Source organism: Watersipora subatra, chromosome 7 (assembly GCF_963576615.1).
Source record: "Watersipora subatra chromosome 7, tzWatSuba1.1, whole genome shotgun sequence".
NCBI lineage: Eukaryota > Metazoa > Bryozoa > Gymnolaemata > Cheilostomatida > Watersiporidae > Watersipora > Watersipora subatra.
The window spans coordinates 25171293-25187654 of NC_088714.1; the positions used below are offsets into that span (position 1 = coordinate 25171293).

The following is a 16362-nucleotide window of genomic DNA, read 5'->3' on the forward strand; positions in this document are numbered from 1 at the left end:
ATCTGAATCGGTATCAGCCGATCTTTTCTTAAAAATTGGAAACTCCAGATACTTTTTACAGGTCAACTATTTAGCAGAAAACCATATTTTAGCCTGCTACACTAATAACAAATCATCAGCTGCAAGTTCCTTCTTTTTACCTAATAATTTCCGAGCCTGTCACATCCACACAGCTGAGGAATATTTTGGCTTTAGTCAGGACGTAATCACAAAGTGCGGTATTTCCCAATTACAGTCATATGATTTATTGCAGCCAATCACGAACAAAAGACCAATCATGAGAAACATGAATGCGGTGTAATGTTTCCATTTACTAGCATTACGAAAGTAATTTGAGCAGCCGATGCATAAACCCCTAAAGTTATCTATCTGTCTCTTGATCCTGACTATATGATGTATCATTTATATCGCATAGTTCGCATATCGTTTTAACCTCAGTGGCTTTTCAGTATTTAGCCTGTCCTCCGTCATCTGTGGCAAGTGAACCTTCAGTACTACTGGCTTCATCGATAGTGATAGAAGATAAAGGCGTCTCACTGAGATAATTGAATCACTAACGGTAATAAAACGAAACACATTTATTTGCTCTAAACAGTACAGGCACAGCAGTTCGTTCAGCAGTAGAAGAAAGACTTAATTATCACAGATAAAGCTGTACCACTAACAGTAATTACCATTATTAATAACAGATTTCAAGAACCATGGACTGTTTTGTTACTAGATGCATGGTATGGCAGTATATGAATGTATATACATGTATGTCTTTTTTTCATAAATACAAACAAATAATACATGAATATTTATATTTTCTTTGCATTACATTTATATTTGCATGATAAAATTAACAATTATCTATGCAACCTAAAAGATCTGAATCGGTATCTGAATCGGATTATTTTTCAATAAGAATCGGTATATCGAATCGGTATCTAAATCGGCTGGTGAAATTAGAATCAGGGCATCTCTAGTTATAATGCAATGCGAATTTTTGCTGCAAATTAAAAAAATACTTGGCAGCTTTAGAGCTTTTATGTAAAACAGATATTGCCAATTATGATGGTACAGTCATACCTCGACATACAAGTGTTCCAACATATGATAAATTTGAGATACGAGGAGAATTCCAAGCAAATTTTTGCTTCGAGATATGACACAAATTTGAGATTCGAACATATGCTTCGGTTCTCAATGCGGTTGCTAGGTGGCTGAGTATGCGAGAGGTCGCTTACAAGAACAGCATCGCTCGGTCTTTTTCGTCGTAGTTTGAAAAACTTTAAAAAGGCCGGCTAAGAGTAAAGGTGAAGGCGAGGAAAAATGAGCCACACCGGAAAAAGATAATAATTAAAAATAATAACGAGGACGCAATCAGTATTAAGTCTAATGTAGTATTATAAAACTAATTTTTAAGTGTGCGTTTAGTAAACCAAATTAATTTAAATTAAATTCAAAGGTTATATTATGTTACGTAGCATCACAAGTGTAGCGTATCGAACTTGACATGTAATCTCTCTCACACTGTCGTAGCCGCTACCTCGGTCTCGAAGGTACAAACTCTACAGTACTGTATATAATAACGTTACATTTTATTGTAGACCATAACCACTAGATAAGTACCCTTTTTGTCACTTTGTAAGTGTAGGTCGAGAATTAGAACAATTAAATACATGTTGTTCATCATAATGTCTCATTTTTTAGGTGGTTTTTCGAAGAATAGGAATGGATTAATTTGTGTTTAGTTACTTTATATAAGAGAATTGATTTGAGATACGAGAGAATTGACATACGAGCTTGGTTCCGGAGCGCATTAAGCTCTTGTGTCGAAGTATGTCTGTATATATCTATAACATGTTAGTCGGTGTGACAGACTGTCATTTGAGTGTTCCAAATATTTGACGGTCAGCCAACCACCCAATCTCACTCTTAGCAACCAACTCAACGACCCCTTTTGTGACCTTTCGAAGATTCGTTTGAAGTTGCTTATATAACATTTAGACTTAGGACCTAATCAGATGCAGTGTGCTTTATAAGGTCTAACGGGTCAGGTGATTCTGCCATTTACAGATCCTGCCAGCGTGGTTCAGCTGTGAGGCCATCAACATACCTGCAGTTTTCTACAAAGTCTTCCCAAAGGACATCCGCTTGTACTTTGGATTTAAGACCATCTTGACATGTATCTATGCTGCTAGACATCGCAGAAGTAAGTGCTTAATGACATGTATATACCTCTAATTAAAAACCTTTAATTGAATGCAACCTCTATTTAACCACCACCTCCATTTGACCGCCACTATAGGAGAAGGGTTAAAAAATAGAACACCACCCTTTAACTGAACGCCACCGCCATTCGACCGCCACTTTAACATTCTTTGATCTTTATGAACCCATAATAGAAAGTGATCAGTAGAAAAGTGTCCTCAAAATCGTACTAATAATCACTCAATTATATCGATAATAATTAATTTTTGTGTGGTTGCTGTTCGTATCGAAGTTTGTTTTTAACTTTAATGCTTACGTTTTTTTCTGTAAAACTTTAAAAGCAGCACCATAGAAGTAATTAATAACTGTATCATGCTAATAGTAGCTCCTTGTTCAATGTGGTCTTGATACTTTGACATATTTTAAAAATGGTTTACATTTATAAAAGTACTAGCTGTGCTACCCGGTGTTGCCCGGGTAATAAAAAGTCTTTGGACAGAAAGTTGATTTGTATTCAGTATTAGACATATAACAACATTTGCCATTCTAACTTTCAAACTACATATCATGAGAGAAGTGTTTTGTGTAATTTGAATAAATTGAGAGAGAAAATAAAAACAACTGTAAAAGTTTTCAAACACTGTCAAACAGCTTTTAAACTTCATACCATGAGGAAAATGTTTCGTGCAGGTCAAATAAATTAAAAATAAAACGACTATAAGGTTTAGATGTAAATGTGAAATAATTAGCAAGTAATAGCTAAATTAAGTCGGTTTTGCTACGATTACAATAAACGATGATTCGGTAATATTACAATTAATACGAACTGAGAAAACAAAATAAAAATCCTGAATATGTAGAATTAATAATAACAATTCTTGCATAGAAGTGTGTGTGTATAAAATAGGTTACTGTTCCACCAGAAGCTATCCATCAAAACTTTGAATACGATGATACTGGTACCTCTCGATACCGGTACAAATGTAAAACTGAGATATCGTACTATTTTTGTCTGATTGAACAGAGAGATAATGTCGAGGCTCTTCCCACGGAGACATCATAATTGTCCGCGTGAGAAGAATTGGTCTTGACCACAGATATAGTCATTCAACCTTACGAAAAATACTTCTTAACAGGGGCATCGTAACACGTGGGGGCCGCATTGGTAAAATAATCAGCTTGCGCTATATCTATAGCCGGAATGACACACAGATTCACATACTTTGAGAAATATATATATTATATATATATAATATATATATTATATATAATATATATTTTATATATATACAATATATATACAATATATATACAATATATATACAATATATATAATATATATATTATATATATAATATATATGGATGACTGACTAGTTTTAGGCTAAAAGTTGTGCTTCGCGATGCTGCTAAAAGTTTATGATTTGTGCGAAATGCAACGTGTAAAAGTTTTGCTCTGCTAAAAAACTGTTTGGACGCTAATATCGACTGGTTCAGCAGTGCAGAAGAAAAGTTGAGGTCAGGTATTGAACAGCCAGAAGATGTTCGTTCCGTCGAAAGCAACAATCAGAGGCAACTGGCCAAGTAAACGAGGCAAATACTTTTGGTTCAAAAATGTTAATTTTTGCTTCTGCGTGCACTTTAAGTATGATTCGTTTATGTCACTTGTTCATAAATATATATTTGTATCATTTGATAGATTATTTTTGTATAACTTATAAATATGCAAATTTATAGCATGTTATTTAATAGCATCCTTGCGGCTATCTTAACACGGCTTACAATGGATTGATGTTCATAACTCCACTTCTATTGCATATAAAAAGCTAGTTTTGGCTGCAAACTTTAGCAAACAGTGCAATGAGCTTTTGTTCAACAATGTTAAATATAGATATAAAATAAAAATGTGTTTTCAAATTTAGATTGAAATAACCATTGAAAATGCCAACAAATTGCAAAGAAGGACACAATCTATAATATCGTCGCAGGTCAATTGCAAGCAATAGGTATTAACTGGTAGAGATGTTTCTTGGTTTCTTGAGAGTGTTAAGAGTGTTACATACTAGCTGTGCAGTCAGGCTCTCTTTTAGTAGTGTTTTAATTGCATAATTGTCTAATGACCCATAGCTATGGTATTACTAACTAGGAGCAGTTCCTTGATGTGCTTCTTACCAGTTAGCTGTGTTTTCTGTAATTGCTAGTGACAATAAAATACAACAAAAAGATCTTTGACAAGTTGACGCTAAGTTGGCGGATTTATTGCATCCAAAAGGTTTAATATCGCTCTACCGAAAAAAGAGCAAAATGTAGGTGACATTTGCTTTGCTCGTAATAGGACCAATTTTATTTTCCGAAAGTTCTGACGAGCTATTTGAAAAATATACCACCAGCCTCTATTTGAACGCCGCCTCCAAATGACCGCCACCATAGAGGAGAGGTTGAAAAATAGAGCGCCATGGCGTTCAATTAGAGGTTCTACGGTATACCCTATGGGATGAATTTATTCGCGGAGTTAAGTTTCGCGCAAATTGCCTTTTTCATGCATATTCGCGGATTAATTTATTTGTGGGTGAACACAATCACTCTCTATTAAGAGTTAACTCTATTGCGGCTAACAATAGAGTTAACCTTTCGCATGCTCACACCGCGTGTTTTGGTTTTTATTTAGCTTACAACTATGAGTCGATCATGCTAAGCTATAAATTTCTTGCTGCGTTCAGAGGTTTTCACGAATATTCATCGATTTGGAGGCCTTTGATGAACCAGCAACTTGTGGTAAGTAATGAGTTTTTTTCAAAACCGTTAATTAAATTAATAATTGAATTTTACTTTAGTTCTTCGGTAAAACGCAAATTTATTTTTTTCCATCCTACCACTTCGTTATTTGTTTTAGTGTGAGAGAGATCTTTCATCATACACGGAGGCACGATGACTGCAAGGTTGGTAGATGTCATTCCTAGAAGATCACCAATCATTCAGGGAGGTCTTGAAATTGAGGTAGAAGTGACCGCAGGTGCTAACAAGGAGAACATATCTGTTCTAAAGACGGAACAAAAATGCCTTTACGAGCACAAATTTTTGGCCAACCTGCAGAACTTTGCAATAGTATGCTACCAGGAGAGTTCTGATGATAACTCCCTTACTAGCCATGCAGTAGCAATAGAATCGCCCTTGACATCTACCCTAGACAGTGACAGCGATATAGAGCACCAGTCAGAAAGCACCATTACACACTAGTATTTACTTATTAAGAGTATCAGTTTAATTTTATTGCCAGACAACCGCCATATGGGCTAAACTGTTTTTATTTACTCCATTCATCATTTGTAAAATTTTATTTGTATTTGAAATATTTTATTTGTACACTCAAGTTTGCAATAAATTATAATATATCTATACATGAAATAGAATATATAATATAATCATATTTGCTTCAGCGATATCAAGGAGTTGTTGTTGATGAAGTTGGGTTGAGGTTGACTGGTTGCTTCTCTGCCAATATTCCTGCCTTGGTGAATATTACTATTTGTCTCTAGTTTTCGTAATCGGAATAGGTTCTGTTTCATTCTCAACCTGCAGTTAACACAAAAAAGAAAAAATATTAATAAGTGTAAAGGAAGTACAAAAACAATAGCTGAAGTATTTAATGAAAGCGATCAGTTTTTAAACAAAGAATTAACTAACACAGTTAATTATGAAAAAACGTATCTGCACTGCAAATCAAATACATACCATAATGTCCAGATCATAATCGTTATTGTCCTCAACTTCGGTATTAGAGGTTGATGGAGCTGATTTCACTGTAAAAATACTAGGAGAGAATTTTTTGCGATGACGAAGCCATGCCGAATAACTTGTGAAAACCTTGAATAATTTTGTAAAGAAGTTTGATGCATTGGCAATGGAGTTAACTCGAAGCACCGGTGATGATTTTAAAAAAGTTTTGGAACTAGGCTACGTTTAGTACTTCTGCCTAGTGGCTAGTTTTTAATTTGAGGCAGTAATTATTCCCCCTTGTGATTCAAAATACAGTCATACTTCGACTTACGAGCTTAATGCGTTCCGAGAATCAGCTCGTATGTCAATTTACTCGCATGTTGGTGCAATTTATTTATATATAGAACAATTAAATATATATTGATTGGTTTCCATACTCTAAAAAAATGCAAATAAAACACTCAAAACAAGATATTGTAACAGAAAGAACATGTTGGTTATTGTCCTAACGTACCGCATGCTTTCCAAAAGCAACAAATAAAAACTAATGCAAGGAAATGTGATTAAGTAAAATGTAAAATTAAATACATACAATAGCAGTAAACGCTAGCATTTGCCAGGGAGGGAGATATAAGTTATCCTTTGTTACAACAGTTGACTTTGATAAATTTGGATTTTATCAAAGTGTTAAAAGACAATCATAGAAGCAAACCTAAAAGCAAACTTTCATTTTTAACTAAACGTAATTAAAATTTCTTCGGCGTTCATAGTTTTTCATAGTTCAAGTTTTTCGCTAGTTAGCTAATTTTTCCTTTGTTTAGCTTTCACGACTAGCCGGCCATTTTAAGATAAACCTATCTAAGGACGTTTGCCTTTGTCGCCCTTTCAACATGTTGCGATTAGGACAACACAGGTGTCGTCCCAAAGGGTTAATGCACGACCACTAGCCAACTTGTTCGAATGTCTAATAAACAGTTTGGATAGATAGCGCCGGCCTTTTCACATAGCTTCGTTTCAGTTACGCTGTCACCGGCCAATTGTTTGTCCAATGTCATCAGCGGTCGTGAAGATCGCTGCACCGTTTAGAAACTATGGTTAGTCCTTTTGCGAACTAAATGCCCTGAATATAATCCTTCCATTTGATAATTTTGAATGTATTTCTGTCATATTGCCAAGCTAGCTCAATCAAGCATACACATTTCGCGTATTTTTCAATATTTTCCCGTTTAATATCAATTGTTATCATTTGCTTTCTCTTTTTATTATCTTTCAATTTACTGGCAAATTTTCGGTCTACGCGCACAGTACGTTTAATTCACATAATTCTGCACAGAAAATCGTGCACAAAAAACACGATACAAAAATATAACCTGAGCAGTTGAAAAATACAGAGTGATGCTGTTCTCATAAAACACCTCTGGCATACTTGGCAACTGACTCAAGTGCTCGTATCTCAAACATGGCTTGTATGTTAGTGCTAAAACTTGCTTGAAAGCTGGCTCGTGTCTCAAGTTTCTCGTACGTTGGAGCACTCGTAAGTTGAAGTATTACTGTAGAACTAAATATTCGCGGAATTTAATAATTCGTGAAATTGACTGTTCGCGAAATCGCGAATTTTTATATCTATCGAATATTTTCATCCTGTAAGGTATAAATTTTTATTAGGCAGTTTGTAATCGTTTTTATAAACAATTGTTTCACAGATGGTGCCACAACAATAAATGAATAAAGAGGAAGATATTGCCATGTGATGTCATAAACGCAAACAATAAAATTACATAAGGAAGACTTGAATCTACTAATTTCATGCATAGATCTTGATCTCTTTTGACAAAAGATTAAACGGCGTAGCAATACAATTGTTGAGTGCATCTTTGAGTATGTAGAAAATAAAATCATCATGACATGGATATCTGGTACTTGAGAGTTGGTGTCATACTAATTAATATCACAGCAAATGTTGTCAGTCTTTAGCTTCCAAATATGATTGCTCATTTCAGTTTGGTCTACTGTCGCTATATATGAATAGTGTTTTGTGTTTTCTCTATCTCATCTACTATATAGTGACTAACTATATTCATGCATTCTTATTACTGTCACCACACAGTATCCATAGACCAAACACAAGCTTAGTTTACGCTACAGCCGCCTCTCACCCGCTTATTAGTCATCTCTATTATGAGTCAGGGTGAAGTTGAAACCTTCAACATTGTCTCTATCAAGTTATTCACATTAGTTCTCAGAGTTTTGTATGTATATCATTGCGTATATTTACATACATATAGGTAGGGTGGACATTCATCTCATCTGAGAAGTTTTGTGGTGATGGCTTGTACATTTAATAATGCATGCAGCTTCCAGAAGCTTTCATAACACACCACATGCACCAATAATTTATGCGTTTTAGATGTTTTTTAGTTTAATTAGTTAAAATGCATATGGAAGTCTTCAAATACTGTAAGTGCTTTTATGGAGACATTATAGAAATGACCTCGACATTAGTTGTACAATGTATGTACTAGTGCTGGGCACGGGTAATAAAACTCGTTGAACTCGCCGGTGTATCTTCTCTCTAGTCTTGGGTAATAGAAATTTTGAGTATTTCGATCTTACGAGTTTGGGTTTTGACTTGCGAGTTCAAGTTTTGGTACACGAATCCGTCAAGTAGAGTGGACAAAAACTCGGTGTATGAGTTGAGCTATGAGCACCTTTTAACAACCCACCTGTTAACGTTGCGAGCACGAATATTGGGCGATAGAAAATAGTAACAAACAATAAATAAATGGAATAGAATTATAATTGCATTGTAAATTTTAAGATATGTTCGATGTTTGGAAATTTTAGACATGAAATCCGTATCAACAAACCCTACCCAAAAAGCCTGAAAACCCTACCCATACCCGAAAAACCTGTTGGCCAATAAGTACTCGTGCCAAGCACTACTAGCTACCCGATACTCTAAAAACTCGAACGGAAAGGGGCAGTCTCAACTCGTTGGCCAAGAAGTACTCATGCCCAGTACTAGTATGTACATACACATACAGTAGATCTAATTGTATGTTACAAACACTGACTTAGTCTTACGCTAGCCATCATTAAGCAATTTTGACAGTCAGGGTAAGGTGTCTACAATTGTTCTGCTAGTTGCCTAGTTTTGATTATACTGGGGTATAATGTCATTGTGATTGGCCAAATTTGTTTTCTCACTTTACATTGCAGCAATATTTTGCTTGCACTTCATGGTAAGTGATGAAATTGTATAATTGATAGCCAAAGAGGGATTTATCTACTGAGTTGCATTAATTCTTCATTTACTAGCCCATGTTCTGTGAAATCCTCATTGTAGTTATTATTCTATTGTGCTGACTATGTACAAGCATTTATTTCTATATTGATTGTTATTAATCAGATCATCACAATGTTCAGAGATGACATAAAGCACCACAACATTATTCTGTATTCTGATTAGGTTCTCATCTGCTGTTACGTAAGCAAATGTAAGCTTATTTTCTATGTTGTAGTGGCAACAGTATGTGCTCCCTTTTTAAGAGAGAAATGCTTGATGGCTCCTATAGTCTCCGTCAAAACTGTAAGAATTCTGCATGCAGGTACAATAAGGAAGGCCATTGCAGATTATCCGACAGTGCAATTTGTGCATGCGGTGAGTACAATTAGGCTATAACACGGTGCATATACACGCATATCTGTTTTTGTGAATTGTTTAAACCATAACTGCCACGTACAACTTTTATCATTTTTGCTAGGTAAACCAGACACACTGATTCCTATTTTTTACTCAAAATAAAGATTGGTCTACTAACTTTCAAAGTCATGAAAGCTTTTTCAAAGCGTTTCAATATTCGTCTCGAAAACAACACAATTGGCGCAACAAGCTCCGCCCATGAATACTACGTGACGTAACCTAGCTTTTTAGGAACGGAAGTTAGGGATGTTTAGTCCGGTTTAGAATGATAGAGATGGGTGTCTTAAAACCCATTATTATCTAAATTCAGCCTTCAAGATAATCTGTTTTTTATAAAAGGTTAATAAACTATTTGAAATTGCTCCTAGCTTGTTACAGGATGTTTAATAGGCCGAACGCCAAGAAAAATGAGCTCAAAAAGCGCGATAACAACGCTAGTTTGTGAAAAATCACGCTTTTTTGAGCTCATTTCTTCTTGGCGTTCAGCCTATTAAACTTCCTGTAACAAGCTACGCGCAATTTTAAATAGTTTATCTACCTTTCATAAAAGACTGAGATGTTGAACGCTGAATTTAGATAATAATGGGTTTTAAGACTTCCATCTCTATCATTTTAAATCAGGCTAAACATCCCCAATTTCCGTTCCTAAAAACCTGGCATACGCCACATAATTATGGGCGGAGCTTGCTGTGCCGATTGTGTTGTTTTCGAGACCGATATTAAAACGCTGTAAAAAAGCCTTCATTACCCTGAAAGTTAGTGAACCACTCTTTATTTTGAGTACAAAATCTGAATCAGTGTGTCTGATTTTCCTAGAAAATATGATAAAAGTCGTATGTGGCAGCTATGGTTAAACCTTGTATAATGATGTAGGTCTGCTTTTCAGAGTAATGTACTTATATGCAGTACACTGTTGTAGTGCGTATGTTTGTTCTAACACTACATGCAAATCTTTGCTATCATACAGTCTTGCTGTATTATGAAAATGCATATAGACTATAGCATATTATATCCATGTCCTGGTAGAGTATATCAGTGTTATAGTAGAGTATATCAGTGTTATAGTAGAGTATATCAGTGTTATAGTAGAATATATCAGTGTTATACTAGAGTATATCAGTGTTATAGTAGAGTATATCATTGTTATAGTAGAATATATCATTGTTATAGTAGAATATACCAGTGTTATACTAGAGTATATCAGTGTTATACTAGAGTATATCAGTGTTATAGTAGAGTATATCAGTGTTATAGTAGAGTATATCAGTGTTATAGTAGAGTATATCATTGTTATAGTAGAATATATCATTGTTATAGTAGAATATATCAGTGTTATACTAGAGTATATCAGTGTTATAGTAGAGTATATCAGTGTTATAGTAGAGTATATCAGTGTTATAGTAGAGTATATCATTGTTATAGTAGAGTATATCAGTGTTATAGTAGAGTATATCAGTGTTATAGTAGAGCATATCAGTGTTATAGTAGTGTATATCATAGATATAGTAGAATATATCAGTGTTATAGTAGAGTATATCAGTGTTATAGTAGAGCATATCAGTGTTATAGTAGAATATATCATTGTTATAGTAGAATATATCAGTGTTATAGTAGAGTATATCAGTGTTATAGTAGAGTATATCAGTGTTATAGTAGAGTATATCAGTGTTATAGTAGAGTATATCATTGTTATAGTAGAATATATCATTGTTATAGTAAAATATATCAGTGTTATACTAGAGTATATCAGTGTTATACTAGAGTATATCAGTGTTATAGTAGAGTATATCAGTGTTATAGTAGAGTATATCATTGTTATAGTAGAATATATCATTGTTATAGTAGAATATATCAGTGTTATACTAGAGTATATCAGTGTTATAGTAGAGTATATCAGTGTTATAGTAGAGTATATCAGTGTTATAGTAGAGTATATCATTGTTATAGTAGAGTATATCAGTGTTATAGTAGTGTATATCATTGTTATAGTAGAATATATCAGTGTTATAGTAGAGTATATCAGTGTTATAGTAGAGCATATCAGTGTTATAGTAGAATATATCATTGTTATAGTAGAATATATCATTGTTATAGTAGAATATATCAGTGTTATAGTAGAGTATATCAGTGTTATAGTAGAGTATATCAGTGTTATAGTAGAGTATATCAGTGTTATAGTAGAGTATATCAGTGTTATAGTAGAGTATACCATTGTTATAGTAGAATATATCAGTGTTATAGTAGAGTATATCAATGTTTTAGTAGAGTATATCAGTGTTATAGTAGAGTATATCAGTGTTATAGTAGAATATATCAGTGTTATAGTAGAGTATATCATTGTTATAGTAGAATATATCAGTGTTATAGTAGAGTATATCAGTGTTATAGTAGAGTATATCAGTGTTATAGTAGAGTATATCATTGTTATAGTAGAATATATCAGTGTTATAGTAGAATATATCAATGTTTTAGTAGAGTATATCAGTGTTATAGTAGAGTATATCAGTGTTATAGTAGAATATATCAGTGTTATAGTAGAGTATATCAATGTTTTAGTAGAGTATATCAATGTTTTAGTAGAGTATATCAGTGTTATAGTAGAGTATATCAGTGTTATAGTAGAATATATCAGTGTTATAGTAGAGTATATCAGTGTTATAGTAGAGTATATCATTGTTATAGTAGAATATATCATTGTTATAGTAAAATATATCAGTGTTATACTAGAGTATATCAGTGTTATACTAGAGTATATCAGTGTTATAGTAGAGTATATCAGTATTATAGTAGAGTATATCAGTGTTATAGTAGAGTATATCAGTGTTATAGTAGAATATATCAGTGTTATAGTAGAGTATATCAGTGTTATAATAGAGTATATCAGTGTTTTAGCAGTTTTTTTTACTATTATAGAATTTATCAGTTTTATATATATTAAGCTGCATATTATATGCACTTGTTAGTTAAGAGACCCAAGGGCCATGCATGCGTCTAGAGCAGCGTTCAACAAGTTCTACTCGGAAGACATTGTCCAAAGGCTAAAGGACAGCTGCTGGGAGCTAGTAGAACTTTACCGAGTGCTTGAGATCGGGAAGGTGCCGAATAACACACATGTCATACACTATGAAGACCTTGCAACAGATTTAATATCCGCAGCGACAAATATATACAGGTAAGTAGAGATCACTAGTTTAGTTGAAGGATATGTCTATGATTGGTAGAAGACCAGTGGTTCAATCCTGGTGATTCACAGTCTAGAGAACATGAGTTTTTTTTCTCATTTTCAAAAACAGTTGCACATGTCTCCTGTTACCAAACTAGAGATGCATCGATCTGGTAGCGGTGACGGCACCGATATAGTGGTAAAAGCCTTGATCCCCGTCAATTGATCTTTTTTTAAATAAATCTGATTCTCCAGATACTCTTCATGAATCCTATTCCTTGATCATAGTAATAGTGCCTCAGCCTCCACACTAACTATTATAGACTGCAAGCTTAAGTTACCGTTAAACTAGAATGTGTTAAGCTAGAATTCATCAAATATCAGTATTTGATGAATTCTGTTTCGGTCAAATTAGTCTTGTTTATACCTGAGCAATGTAGCTAATAGTTTGAGCTATTGATCTTTTTAGTTTGGTCAGGGTATAAATGAAATTAGTGATATTTCCCATTTTGAATACCCTATTTACTGGACTATTGAACGTCTTTGAATATATATTCATATTTAAAAAAATTTGCACCCACTAAATTGAAAAAGTGTTTTACATGAACAAGCTGCCCCAGACTATAAGCCTCTGATACAAGTCGAGGATTCTTTCAAGTATTTTGCTTTTTAGGATTTTGTATATTACAGGATATGCTTTTATTCAACAACAACTTTCGACACAACACAGGGAGAGGTCAATGTGAGAGTCGTCTATAGCAGCGTCGTATAGTTTCACAGAGTCCCGCGACCAACAGAAGCGTATACGGGAGCTTGCTCGATTCCAAACAAACGGGCCACGCCTACTATTTTTATATAAGTTATAATGGAGAAGCCGCAACATTAATCAACAAAAACTACTCCCATTAGCAGTCACTTTAAAATTGATTGTTGTATTATAAACCATTTGAAAGAAAATAAAATTTCCTACAAAAAGCTGCTAATAACGTTTTTGTAAAAACGTAAAGTAAATGCAAAAAAAAGCGGTATTGAGAGCGAGGTATGAATATTCCATTAGAGATCAGTATGTCAATCGGGTTTGTTTGGAATCGGACGTTTTTGTTTCCGGTTTTGGTCGCAAGACTTTTTAAAGCTATATGACTCTGACAGTACAGAGCTGTATAACTTCACAGAGTTTCGCTGCTAACGGATGCGTATATCGGAGCTCGCACGGCTCCAAATATTGTTTTATCCACTATTGTTTTATATAAGTTATAATGGAGATGCCGCAACACTAACCAACAAAAATTACTCCCATTGGCAGTCGCTCTGAAATTGATTATTGTATTATACACCATTTGAAAGAAGACAAATTTTCCTACAAGAAACGACAAATGATTTTTTGTAATAAAATAAAGTAAATGCAAAAGAGTGAGATGTTGAGAGCGAGGTAAGAATATTCCATTAGAGATCAGTATGTCAATCGGGTTTGTTTGGAATCAAGCGTTTTTGTTTCCGGCTTTTGGTCACGGGACTCTGTGAAACTATACGGCTCTGGTCTATAGTATTCAGGGTTCACATTGATGAAAATAAAAATAAACATAAACTTCATGAAAATCAGTAGCTTGTGAACATGTTGTAAACCCCCAAAATGAAACTAAATCCAACCGCACATTAAAAATTAGCAAACAAAAGTCCTCCACGCTGCTGTCTCCAACATCCCATCATCGATTCACTTACACCTAGGTTACGTGCAGCATCTCAATTTACTTCCTGGATGGACAAATTGATTGCCTTCAACTTGAAAGCTGCATCGTATGCTTCATGTATTTTCCATGATGATGGTTTAAAAAATATTCTGTTTGTCTGTGTCATGCTGCTTCCTACGTTGAAGCTCCAAAAAGTATGGGTAGCACCTTTTGTGTTGCATATACCTACTGCACCAACTGTTGGCAGCTAGGTAAGCTACAGCATTGTACAAGTCGCAAGGTCCAAAACATGAGTCAAAAGTTCAAGCTTGTAGTCTGGTAAATACAGTAATAAAAATTGTTCTAGCCAATCAGAGGCTTGGAATACAGTGTACTAGGTCTATTATTAGATTAAATAAAAGTACTCAAAATATTTTTTTGTGTAAATATAAACAAAGAAATATATGCTTACGTTATTGGTATTTTTTCTGATAAAATGCTTTATCAACTCACAAAAGCTCAGTATTAGTACCTGGATTAGGTTAGTCTGTGCTGATATTCAACTTATCAGGTCAGCTCTGTGATCAGTCTGGTGTATTCTAAATTAGGGCATCTCTCAGAGACCTCTCACCAAACTCATCAGGTGCGCTAGACAAGCAAGGGTCTTACTCCACAACTCTAGTGATTGCAGGCGTTTCCAGTGTCTAACTCACCTACTTGATTCAATCTTGCATTGCATCTCTTTCAGGCTCTGGCTACAATACAACTGTAAGGATGTTTTGTTTGTATTCCCTTCTAATGAACCTCCCTTCTTTAAACCAGTTTTATGATGCACCCAGTGACGAGTGCATGAAAGGGACTTTCAGTATTCTTTATTAAAAAATAATATTTACGCTTCGACAGATATTATGTAATGCTAAGCTTCATATACATAATGAAAGACTTCCTGCTGAGACTTGTTGTATTGTCTCACCAGTCTCCCTGTGTTTCCTTAAAAAGATTTGGTAGAGATGGGAATGGTAAAGAGTTGTTTCAATATTTTACTTGTGAATGATTCTCGATAGCTCAATTCTTCAAGCAAAGCAGTTCAAATCATCCAGAGCCATCTTGCTGCGTATTTAGGTACATCATGGTTTCTGTAGGTCAATGAATATGTCTCTCACATCTGACATTAGTTCCGCGCTACATAAAATGATTGGGGAAGGAGCTGAACGCGTCTCAAACTATGATGTCGTTCAAGAGCACCCTAAGGCTCGTATCAATGGCTGGACATGGTACAAGAAAAGATATGGAGCAATAGGGAAGGCGGATGACTCGGAGGAGTGCACTGCCTTGTTTAGTTACTACAAACACTACTACAGACCATTACAGTCACTGCTCGAGGAAAATCCACATCCATGGAAACAGCAATAAAGTAATTTATCTGTTGTTTTTATTAGCAGAAGATCAATTGGGTTTTAAATCCTTGTGAAGTTTTAGGTACTTTGTTAGCATTCTTTCTTTACCTTTTCTACTTGTTCTTTTTCTCATATGTATTGCTCAATATATACACTTTTCACTATCTTTGTAGTTTTTACTATCTTTGTTTTTTATTACCTTTGTAGATTCGTTTACTACCTATGTATTTTTTTCATATTTCAAAACTTTTGGAGGGTTCCTAACTGTTTCTCAGACCGAATATATTGTATTGGTGGAATATAGTTTGTTCAATTTCTCTTCCTTGCTTTTATTTCTGTTATTCTTCATCAAAAAGAATCTTTTATAATTGTTTATTGTGTTTTTTCATATTTGTATTAATTTGAGAGTTCATATTAAAATCTAATAAAGATTGATATTGCAGGGCTGCATTGTGTGCTGCTGAAATCATTTGTAGCTGTATTAGTATCCTGTCTGAGTTGAACTTGTAGTTTCAAATCT

At 34.3% G+C, this 16362-nt stretch overlaps 1 protein-coding gene across 3 annotated transcripts in view; it reads left to right on the forward strand.

Annotated features, from left to right (window-relative positions):
• LOC137400319 (uncharacterized) overlaps positions 1-16362 on the forward strand; it is a 43674-nt gene that overhangs the window by 7027 nt on the left and 20285 nt on the right. For 2 of the 3 annotated variants that reach the window (XM_068086646.1, XM_068086648.1), the window contains exons 10-12: positions 2062-2197; positions 9434-9573; positions 12579-12787. In XM_068086646.1, coding sequence (XP_067942747.1) covers positions 2062-2197; positions 9434-9573; positions 12579-12787 — 485 coding nt within the window. Of the gene's footprint in view, positions 1-2061; positions 2198-9433; positions 9574-12578; positions 12788-15587; positions 16293-16362 lie in introns of those variants that run through there. The other variant, XM_068086647.1, reaches the window with a different exon arrangement.